Source organism: Labeo rohita, chromosome 25, assembly GCF_022985175.1.
Source record: "Labeo rohita strain BAU-BD-2019 chromosome 25, IGBB_LRoh.1.0, whole genome shotgun sequence".
NCBI lineage: Eukaryota > Metazoa > Chordata > Actinopteri > Cypriniformes > Cyprinidae > Labeo > Labeo rohita.
In genome coordinates this window covers 13,082,374-13,094,135 of record NC_066893.1, presented here as the reverse complement: position 1 = coordinate 13,094,135, position 11,762 = coordinate 13,082,374, and the positions used below count along the sequence as shown (strand labels likewise).

The 11,762-nt window shown below is 36.5% G+C and overlaps 1 protein-coding gene across 1 annotated transcript in view; it reads left to right on the top strand.

Moving 5' to 3' along the window:
• The first annotated feature begins 469 nt into the window (after positions 1 to 469).
• si:dkey-219c3.2 (transcription initiation factor TFIID subunit 4) overlaps positions 470 to 11,762 on the top strand; it is a 58,814-nt gene continuing 47,521 nt past the window's right edge. The window contains exons 1-6 of the mRNA XM_051100255.1: positions 470 to 1,715; positions 2,300 to 2,460; positions 6,383 to 6,559; positions 6,658 to 6,780; positions 8,642 to 8,731; positions 9,114 to 9,299. Coding sequence (XP_050956212.1) covers positions 485 to 1,715; positions 2,300 to 2,460; positions 6,383 to 6,559; positions 6,658 to 6,780; positions 8,642 to 8,731; positions 9,114 to 9,299 — 1,968 coding nt within the window. The 5' untranslated portion in view covers positions 470 to 484. The remainder of the gene's footprint in view (positions 1,716 to 2,299; positions 2,461 to 6,382; positions 6,560 to 6,657; positions 6,781 to 8,641; positions 8,732 to 9,113; positions 9,300 to 11,762) is intronic.

Here is an 11,762-nt window from a genome sequence, read left to right as displayed (position 1 = left end):
TATATTTACTTATTTTTATTTGCTTATTAACATTATATTTTAATTATTTAAATATTTTAACATAACAAATATCATCCCAAAATTGTAACATTTAAATATATATTTTAATATGATTTTGTATTATTGAAAAATATATTTTTATATTTTTTACTTTAATATATATTGACTTATTTTTATTTGCTTATTAACATTATATTTTAATTATTTATATTTTTAAACATTACAAATATTATCCCAAAATTGTAACATTTAAATATATTTTATACAATATTTTTTATCATTTAAATATATTTTCTTGAATATTTTTCACTTCAATATTTATATTTATTTATTACCAATATATATATATTTTTTTCATTAAGTTACATAAAATATATTTATACTGTATATATTACAGTATAAACTCTTGTATATAAAATATATTTATACTCCTAATTTGATTCCAGTTATAACAGGCTAATGACAACAGCTGCAACTCTTGCCCATGATGTCATTACGTTTCCCACAATGCCTCAGCAGCAAAACAACGCAGGCGCCGTGCGCATTTCTCAAGCGTCTCTCAAAGATGGCGGGTGTCCCCGATCCGCTGGAAGATATGCTCTACTCCGAAGTGGACGAAAAAGCCGTCAGTGACCTCGTAGGCTCGTTAGAATCGCAGTTGGGTGGACAAAACAAGGCGGTCGGTCCTCAAGGCGACATCAGGAGACCCGCAAACGCGCTAAATCCACACTTGGGGAAATTGCTGCCCGCCCAAGTAGGAACAACACTGGAGCAGCAGCAGCGGCGGCAGCAGCCAGAGCGAAACCAGGAGGGAAACTCTCAAGAAAACGGTCCGGACAGGATACCGGCGTCCAGCGCCGTCCCGTCCACCTCGAACCTGCCTAGTACCTCTGCAAATTTGGTTACAGCCGCGAACCGGGTGCAATATCATTCATCAAAACCATCAACTTGTTCAAGTGACGCAGCACCAACAGACTCTCACCCCAATACAAATCACATTGCGTCTGCTGTCCGGACGGTTCCCGCCAGAATACAGACTGTGAACGGAAGCAGTGGCACGTTAAACTCTTCTGTTATCGCTTCTGCTCCTGCTTCTGTGAACGGTATTGACATTGGTTCAGGTGTAGGTAATGGTAAAAGCAACATGTCTGCTCCTACTAGTACAAATACTGCTTTTGTGTCCGCTCAGCCCAACAGCACACTGCCACATGCGAATGTGTCACTAGATAGTCAAGCAAACCCCACCATTGCACTGCACAGGCCTCCTAACACCATCACAAGTGTCGTACACAACGGAGGTGACCCCAAAGTCTCAGGATTGCCCGTGCAGGGCGCCGGTCTTGTGCCCACCTCCGTGGCGTTCACAAACACAGAGCCCAAGTCTGACCCTCAAAACCAGATTAAAGCCATCGTCCCGAACCAGCTCCCCGGGGCGCCCGTTGGGTTGCACCCCAGCACGCCCACTCAGATTATAGTGTCGTCCAGTCCAGTGGTGACCTCACTTCCTGTGGCAAGCACGCCCTCTGCCCTTGCAAAGCCAGCAACGACTGCTCTCGTAGGACAGCCTACGACCCTGTTGAGACCCGGTACGCCCATTCAGGCCACGGCGACCGCGACGCCACAGCAGCGTCCGGGGGCTCCTACGACCCAGCTGATCGTCAGACCGCAGCAACAAACCACCATTCAGTTGCCGCCGGGATTCACCATACCTCCAGGTAAAAGCTCGGGAAGCGATTAAGGATCCAGCCGCAAAACGGGGGATGTTTGTAGGGACCGTTAACCCAAAAATGGAAGTTGTGTCATCATTTACTCACCCTGATGTTGTTCTAAACTTCAATGACTCTGTTTGTTTTTCAGAACATGAAGAAGATACTTTTGAGGAATGTTTTTTTTGCATATAATGATAGTAAATGGGGTCTAAAACAAAACAACACTGGAACCGATTGACTTTCATTGTGTGGTTGTTAAAAAAAACGTTAATGACTGTGGTCACATTTACCATTGTTTTGTACATTTTTATAGGAGAAATCCAGTCATTTCAAAAGGAGTCCTCTCAAGGGGGGCAAGCATTTTGGCAAAAGTTAGTTGCGTTGACCGACAAAATACTGCTCAATTTGAAAGTGACTTCTGTGTGATCTGTGCTTCATAAATCACTAAATTATTTGCAGGATAGACATTTTTGATGTGAATGCACATTTAAATATCTTTTATGTTCCACAGCAGCTTTGAAATGACCTGACTGTACTACTTTTAAACCTTTATGATTTGTTTCTGAATTTTTGCCTGTGTTTCTCTTAAGGTATGGTGCTGGTACGCACGGAGGCCGGTCAGCTTGCGTTGGTTCCTCAGCAGGTCCTGGCCCAGGCCAAAGCTCAGAACCAAAATAAAGGCACCCTGTCACCAAGACCTGCTACACCCACTGCTGGAACGGCTTTCAGAGTCACCACACCTGTTGCCCAGGTATGAGCAAGACAGGTCATCTGAAAGCATTTTAAACTCTTGTTTCATGATGATAATGTTTTAGCAGTGAATAATACCCATAATGATAATAACTGTAAAGAAGGACCTAAATAAAGAATCTCTGTTGCCACCTCATTGCATCTTTTTCCATGCAGTGAAATTGAATGGTGATTGAGGCTAGGGTTGGGCGATATGACCCAAATCTTATATCATTCATGATATGAGTTGTTTTATTTAGGGCAGCCCCCTAATAGTCAACTAACCATTAGTTGAAGAGATCAGGCTTGGTCGACCAAAATTGTATTAGTCGCTCAGTCGCAGAAGTAAAGAAGTCCACAGGAAGTGGCGAAGTCAAGCAGTCCATGACAGACAGGTCTGTGTGGTAATGTAGTATATCAGGCAAGATATCTCGCCTATCATTCCTCAACCTTAAATATGGCTTTTCATCTGAAAGATGTATGTTGCAACTTTACATGGCAGCTCAATCTAATGTTAACCTAGAAAAATTGCGCTGTTCAAGTGTCTGTGCTCATTATTATGATTTATATGGTTTATTAATAAACAAGTGACTATTAGTCGACTACCAGAAAAATCTTTAGTCCAGGGCAGCCCTGGTTTTATATGTGTAAATATATGTGATGCGATCTAGGAAAACCCAACACATGGTGAAATTGTACTTTTTAGGTTCTGGTAACATATGGGTTCAAGTCCTTTCCAAAACAGTTTTTATTTTGTCCATAGCTTGAACGAAACCAAAGTTATGGCTATCCTAAGCTGGCCGATAGCTATGATTTTCAGGAATGGAACTTTGAGAAAAACAGGTTTAAAGTGTGATGGCTTTTACTTCACAGGTTTAACAAGAGCTATTTGTAAAGTCAGGAGCGCTATCCTGCATCATTACACAAACAGACTAATGTCTGTTTTCATGGGCATAGTCTCTGAACTTTTGATCACCCCTTGTATGTTTAGATAGCACAAATAGCGTTCCTTGTAGTTTAGAAAAGCAAGCGCACTGCAACTGTTCGCTCACTGCATAAAACAACTGTAATCGGATTCCTCCTCTTTAGTAACTTCATCATTCGATCCTTCATCTCTGGATGTGAAATAGTTCGTTATAACATCGTTTAGGGCACTGACATCACCAAGATTGAGCCGATTGAGACGAGTAAGATTGTGTACATGAGCAGCTGCAGTACTTCAGACTGCGTTGTTGTGCTCCATCATCTCATAGTATTAAAAAATAAGTTCATTAAAAAACTTTGCGTGCCGTAGTTTATACAGAACTGACGGGGAATGTGCATTGATACACATTTATTAAATATGTTATTTGTTTATTTTGATAGGTTAACTGTTTTTATGGCAGTGCGTTCTAAGAGAAAGACGCAGTGATTTCTGCTTGCTGCAATAAGTCCTTATTTTTCTGCACTAAAAAGTGAATTTTGGCAAGATATTTTCATAGATGAATGACAAGATGTTGTAGAATAGTAATTTAATGAAAACCCAATTTTGGTGACAACTTGACATTCGACCTATTTTTCTAATTTTCTGAAAACATCCCAGCGCGACATTCAAAAGGTTTTCCCAGATCAGATCAGATCACACACACACACACACACACACACACACATATTTTTACTTTTGCTTAGTTATTTTTGCTTCATGACATACATTTTATTTATTTATTTTTTTTGATGGCATACAAATTTCGTATTTTTTGTCACCAGTGTCAGTATCACAAAAAAACTAATACTAGCCTAAATTTACAAAAAAAAAAACTCTTTAAGCTCACTGAAGACAAGTAAACAGTCAACGATTAAAAAAGAATAAAAAACTAATTACAAGCAATGTGACAAAAAAATACAGTAGATCAAATAACTAAGAAATTCTACATACATGGTATAAAGTTATCAAATGTATAAAAACACTGCATATTTTTCACTGTGTAAATTACATATTTATTTCTTTTTATTAAAGTTACAAAAGTGAATTAGCATGTCATTAACATGAATGACAGACAGCAGGAGTATTAGACTGCTGTCACTTTAAGAGCTGCCCGGATCCAATATACTGTTACACATGTGGTTTCTTTCTCAGCTGTTTGCTGTCACCTAAGACCTAAATTACTGTTTATGAGGATACTTGTAAACACAAGCTTTTGACACATACAAGTGTGTGTATTTAACCACTCGAGGCCTATAACGCGGCAAAAATAACTCGTTCAGTACTCCCGCACTCTTTGAGCACCGTCTTTTTATGTATGTGCTTCTCTGACAGAAACTCTGCACGCATATAGTGAAATTAATTCTCTTTTGCCACTGATTGCATTTTAACCACTTAAAATAATTTGTTTTTAAACCGCAGTGCTTAAAAATGCGTGCAGATGATAAGTTTCCCTGACCACGTAGCACAGCAACATCACGTGAACGTGTAACCGTGATGGAGACGGTAGTCCAAAATCTCTACTGGTTGGCAAATATCTACTGGTATATTGCCCACCCCTAATTGAGACTGTCTCTCTGCATTACAGCTGCTTTTAATTCAACAGATGTGACCCTGGACCACAAAACCAGTCTTAAATAGCACAGGTGTATTTGTAGCAATAGCCAAAATACACTGTATGGGACAAAATTATCAATTTTTCTTTTATGCCAAAAATCATTAGGATATTAAGTAAAGATCATGTTCCATGAAGATATTTTGTAAATTTTCCACCATAAATGTATCAAAACTGAATTTTTGATTAGTAATATGCATTGCTAAGAGCTTAATTTGAACAACTTTAAAGGTGATTTTCTCAATATTTTGATTTTTTTTTTTTTTTTTTTTTTTCCACCCTCAGATTGCAGATTTTCAAATAAGTTGTGTCCCAGTCAAATATTGTCCTATCCTAACAAACATCAATGGAAACCTTATTTATTCAGTTTCCAGATAATGTATATATCTCAGTTTGGAAAATTTACACTTATGACTGGTTTTGTAGTCCAGGGTCACAAGTAAAGTGAAGTGGTTCTCTGTTGTTCCAAGCCTAAAATCACCTTCAAAGTAGTCCATATGACCTTTAATGTGTTCTGAAACCACATGATGGCTTTGTGTGGTGAAAAGGCTTAAATGTAAGTGATTTCTTTGCAGATTATCTCAACCTGATTTTACTTTCAAATCAAATGTGGTCCAGGTTGCATGACGGTAACAACAAATATGTTCACTGAGTGGCTTGTAACCAAATATCATGACATCTTATTTGATTTGCTTCCTTTAACCACACAAGACTATTAAATTTGGTAACTAGCACTTAAAATCAAGTGGTTTCTTCTTTTTTAAAATGCTTTTGAAAATTTAAGAACCCATGGGGATTAAGAACTTCCATTGAAGTTTCTTCAACAGTTATTGTTTTGTATGCTCTGCCAAAAAAAAGACAACATATGGGTTTGGAGTGATGTAAATGTTGGTGAATCATTGCCGTTTAAAGTAAATAAAAAGTAAATAAATGTTCTTTAAAGTAAATAAAGTCTTTAATTGCTCACCCACATTGCGTTTCAAACCTGTAAGACCTTTGTTCATCTTCAGAACACAAATTAAGATATTTTTGATGAAATCTAAAAGCTTTCTGACCACATTCAAAACCCAGAAAGGAAGTAAGGACATGGTTAGAATAGTCCATGTGATAACAGTGGTTTAATCGTAATTTTATGTGAGAATACATTTTGTGCGGTATTGTGGTCTATTTTATCAACGTCCTAACAATGTTTCTGGGCCTTGAATGTGTCAGTTGTGTTGCTGTCTATGGAGGGTCAGAAAGCTCTCAGATTTCTTCAAAAATATCTTATTTTGTGTCCCGAAGATGAACGAATGTCTTAAATATTTCTTTTTGTCATGGTGCACAAAACACTTGAAATGATTCTTAACTTGGCTTTTACTTTCATAGCAAAAGACAGCAGTGGTAACGATTACCTCAGCTCAGAAGCCCACCACAACAGTCATTACAGCAGGTGCCCGTGTGCAGCCTGCACCACAGACAGTCCTAAAACCCTCGGTGACCCCTCAGAGTCCCATCACCACCTCTGCTGCTGCCCCAGCTAACAGAGCCCCTGTCCTCTCTCAGGTAGTGCTAAACTGTTTTCTTTCATAATGTGATTTACTGTTGGTGGCCTTGGATTCAGTTTGATTATTTGTCATAAAATACTGGATTTTTCATTTCAGGAAATGCAAGAGAATGTAAAGAAGTGTAAGAACTTCCTAGCAACGCTCATCAAACTGGCATCCCACAATTCTCCCTCGCCGGAAACATCTCGGAATGTGAAGGCACTAGTGCAGGATCTGCTGGTAAGTCTTAGCTTTTTAGTATTTTAAAAGTGAAGTGTTTTGTGTCTGCATCACTAGCAGCAATGTTTTGATTGAGGCACTTCCTCTATTGATATTCTCATGCTAAACTGCTAAACTAGATGTCAGCAACTGCAGTTTTTTTTACAACATTATTAAAAACATAAAAAAGCTAGAATAAATTGCTAATCAAAATATACAGTTGTAATTGCTTTGTTTTACATTTATTGCCACCTTTGAGTAGCATTAAGTGGCACTGCCGAAGTGCTTCTGTGCCACCTACAGTATATATATATATATATATATATATATATATATATATATATATATATATATATATATATATATATATATATATATATATATATTTTTTTTTTTACCTTTCAGCATTGTTTCTGTTAGAAAAGTTTCCTGCAAATAATTTACTACAACACACGTAATGCCATGCAGGATTAGTTCACTTCAGAATACAAAATTCCTGATAATTTACTCACCCCATGTCATCCAAGATGTTCATGTCTTTCTTTCTTCAGTCGAAAATAAATTAACATTTCAGGATTTTTCTCCATATAGTGGACTTCAGTGGGAGCCAACAGGTTGAAGGTCCAAATTGCAGCTTTAAAGGAACACTCCAGTTTTTTTGAAAATAGGTTCATTTTCCAACTCACCTAGAGTTAAACAGTTGAGTTTTACCGTGTTAGAATCCATTCAGCCGATCTGGCTTTGCTTGAACTTTGCTGCCGTACCATGGTTGCAGCAGGCGCAATGATATTACGCAGCCATCTACTCTGCTGCTGTAACTCTGCATCTACACTAACTTGGTGCCGGTCACTTTCAGGCGCTGCGTAATATCGTTGTGCCTGCTGCACCCATGGTACGGCAGCAAAGTTCCTTGATTGTTATGCCGCAATGAGAGGACAGTTCCTAGCCATATCAGCCTAGAAAATCGCAAATTTTCATTTTCCGTCAGTCTTAGTACACGATGTAACTACAGAAGTGTCAAGTTTTAAATAGGAACAATATTGTCATTGTATATGGTCATTTTTCTAGGGGAGCTGGACAATGAGCCTATTTTCAAAAAAAAGTGGAGTGTTCCTTTAAAGGACTCTGCACAATCATAGACGAAGAATAAATGTCTTATCTAGCGAAATGATTGGTCATTTTCCAAAAAAAAAAATCAAAATTCATATACTTTTTAACCTCGACGTTGGAAAGGTCAGGCATGATGTAGACTGAAGTACCATCCCAGTGTTTACAAAGCGAACGTACAAAGAAAATCAAATGCGCTTTACAAAAAAAGATAAAACAACAATGTTGGTCAATTTTGAAGTTGGAGGAGAAAATGAGATGGAGTTTTTTGTCTTTCCCTACCTTTTTGAACCAGACTTCACAGACAAAAAACTATCCACACGTGGCTACATAATGTGATGTCAAGCTAGTGCAAGACTAGCATTTGTGGTTAAAAAGTATAGAATTTTTTTTTTTTTTTTTTTTAAAGAAAATTACCAATTGTTTTGCTAGATAAGACCCTTATTCCTCACTGGGATCATGTAGAGCCCTTTGAAGCTGCTTTGGACCTTCGAGCTGTTGACTCCCATTGAAGTCCATTATATGGAGAAAAATCCTGGTTTTCCTCAAAAACCTTAATTTTTATTTTTTTGACTGAAGAATGAAAGATGAACAACTTGGATGACATGGGGGGGGGAATTATCAGGAAATTTTTATTCTGAAAGTGAACTAATCTTTTAAACTTAAACTGGTTATTTCCAGTACTTGTGTAACAGGACTAAATCTTTTCATAAAGCATGTGTAATTTTAATTTGAGATAACTGATGTGCATTTTGCTTTCAAAAAATCTGCAAAGGACGCAAAAATTGAGCCTGAGGAGTTTACGAATCGCCTGCAGACGGAGTTGAAATCATCTCCTCAACCATACCTGATCCCCTTTTTGAAGGTAGGACTCAAAGCAGTTGCGCTTGTTGTTTTTAATTACAGAAACTTAGAGATGGTTCACCCAAAAAATGAAAATTTGAGAGTTCACCCAAAAATGTGTGCATTTTCTCTTTTTGTGGAACACAAAAGAAGATATTTTGGAGATAGTTAGCAACTTAAGTTTCCCATTGACTTCCACTGTATGTACAAAAAATACAATGAAAGTCAACAGAGACTGTTTTTGTGTTCAGCAGAAGAAATAAAGATAAACAGGTTCTGAATGACATGAGGATGAGTAAATGATGACCGAATTTTCATTTTTGGGTGGACTATTCTTTTAAGACACTAGATTTGCTTTTGTGTTTTTATATACCTGAAATCTGCTTCCCCTTTTCTTTGTACAGAAAAGCCTGCCTGCTCTGCGTCTGACTCTTCTGAACTCCCAGCAGTCTTTAACTCAGCTGTCTCAGACCCCCACTACGTCCACCCCACTGACGGTGAACACCATTAAAGCTCCAGCGCCGAGCACACTGCCCACCACCGTATCTACCATCCGACCGGCTACTCCCCTGGCTCCCACTACCACCATGGTACTCATGCTTTCCTGTGGTTTATTGTAGGCTTAGTCGATATACTGAATATTCAATATATGAAAATATATGGGCCATTTTACAGAAGTTGGTGCAAAGGCAGATTTGTAAAAAATCTCTTTTTCCACAAACTTTGTATATATGCAATTTGTGTACAAGGTATACCCAAGGTACGCATTTCTGGTAATTGTGCAGTTAATTCTCATATTGTATTTTCAGAAAGTTTTGGAATATTTGTCCTCTCCCCAAATTTGTCACTACTGAAACACAGTAATATATAATTTGATAAAATTAAATTAAGATTTTGCATACATCTTCTGTGTAAATATGTATTTTTTTCTATTTTATTAAAATTTTTAAAGAGGTAACTCAATTACAATTCTAATTGTAACAATATTTTAATTGTGATTTATGAGATTTGTATTTTGAGTGCAGTTTTTTTTTGTAAAAGGCAAAAAGTTGATCATACTGATTTCAAATTTAAGGATTCATTACTTTGAATATACATTGAACCAAACACTATCATAACATCTTAGTTGAAAATTCAGTATACTTTATTTCTGACAAAACATTCCAAGTTTCAGTAGTGACAACTCATTTTCGATAGTGACAATAATTTTGGTAGCGACCACATCACATTACAGAATGTTAACCTGCATACTAAAACATACTAAAATACAAAAATTTGCATAACTACCAAAATTTTGTTGATTTCCTCTGAATAAAGGCTTGTGTTTCCTTATGTCACTACCAAAACAATGATGACATGTTGTGGTAATGACAAATTTGTGGAGTAACACCAAAAAACAAAGATGTTATTGTCGAAACACCACCAAATGTTTCGGTAGTGACAATTTGAGATACTTTTGAACCTAGTTCAAAGATGCACATGGTTAGCTAGCACAGTTATACACATATAAAAACAAAATGTTATGGAATAACTCACAAAAAAGTGTTTACAGGGTTCGTACAAGGTGCTTGAAGTACTTAAATTTGACTTTTAAATTTAAGGCATGGAAAATCCTTGAAAATAACAATATTCCTGAAGAGGTACTTGAAAAGTGCTTGAATTATTGAACAACAATGTATCTATGAAATAAGCGTTTAATTTTGTGAATAAGCACACATCGTTTCACGCAGAAAATTCATGCAATTCAAATAACAGCGTACCTTTTTCACTTCTTTCAGTTAACTTCCCAGTTAACAATCGAGCTAAGCAAATACTAGTATTGACAGTGTCGTGTAAACATGGCTGAAGATCTGAAAAGAGGAACACACGAACCAAATCAATTGAGTCATCAACAACGGAACCTCTCTGATTGATTCAAACTCGTGACTCATTTATTTCAAGCGATTCATTAGCAAAAAAACGATCAAGTTAAAAGAGCCATTCATTTTCGACTTTCAGCATCACTCGTAACAGTTTTAAAAAGCAAATAGTGATGGGTGAAATGGAGAATCTTTGAAATCTGTGAATCTTTTAGCGAATTGATTGGTTCAAATCAAATGATTCACTATATGCGATATGAAGTTCCAATCTAAATCAAATTCAGATAGAGACTTAAGACCGTGGATCGCAAATTATTTGATTTCGATTGAAACTTTGCAGTGAGTTTGCAAATTGTTGCTCTAGATCGGAACATTAGAGCAGATAGTGAATTGTGATTCTGATCGGGACTTCGATGCGGGTTACACAAATACAAATCCCTTAAGAAAATTAACAGCAGTTTTGCTATAGTAAAAGTCTAGTATACTTTGTAATACTTTAGTAGTAATACTTTGCATGTGCTTCACTTAATTTGTACTATTTTTTTTATTAGTTTTTATCCATTTCTCTTTTTTAAGAATTTGAAAAAAGGAAGGAAGAAATTATTTGATAAGTGAGTTCTCTGATTGAAACCCTTGAAAAACAAAAAAGTAGTGCTTAAAGTCCTTGAAAGTCCTGGAATTTTATTTTACAGTGTCTGTACAAACCCTGATTTTAATTGTAGAAAAATGGTGTTTGGTAGTGACAATTTTTAAATGTACACACATTTTTTTTAATCCTTTTAAACACATTTTTACCTCAAAATGATAAAACCTATCTACTCACCATGTAGCTATGAGTATTCCCTGATCATAAATGTAGGGGTGTAGTTAGTCAGCCAATGGACTGTTGGACTGTTTCGGTAGTGACATAAAAATGTGGGATACATTTACAAAGAAATATAAAATAAACATCTTTATTGAACTTCACTCTTTTAAAAAAGATATTTTTAAAAACAACTATGGAATAAAATGGAAAAATTATTTCAATGTCATTTTCATTAATTGAAATTTAGGGATTAGGGATCGGGACAGTTACCTTCCCAGCTGAAAGTAGCCATTAAATGATGATTTTATATATGTTAAGCTTACTGATCTTTTAAAAAATTATTGTGGGTTTTAATAGATAATAGAAGGATCTTAGTAAACATCTAAGAT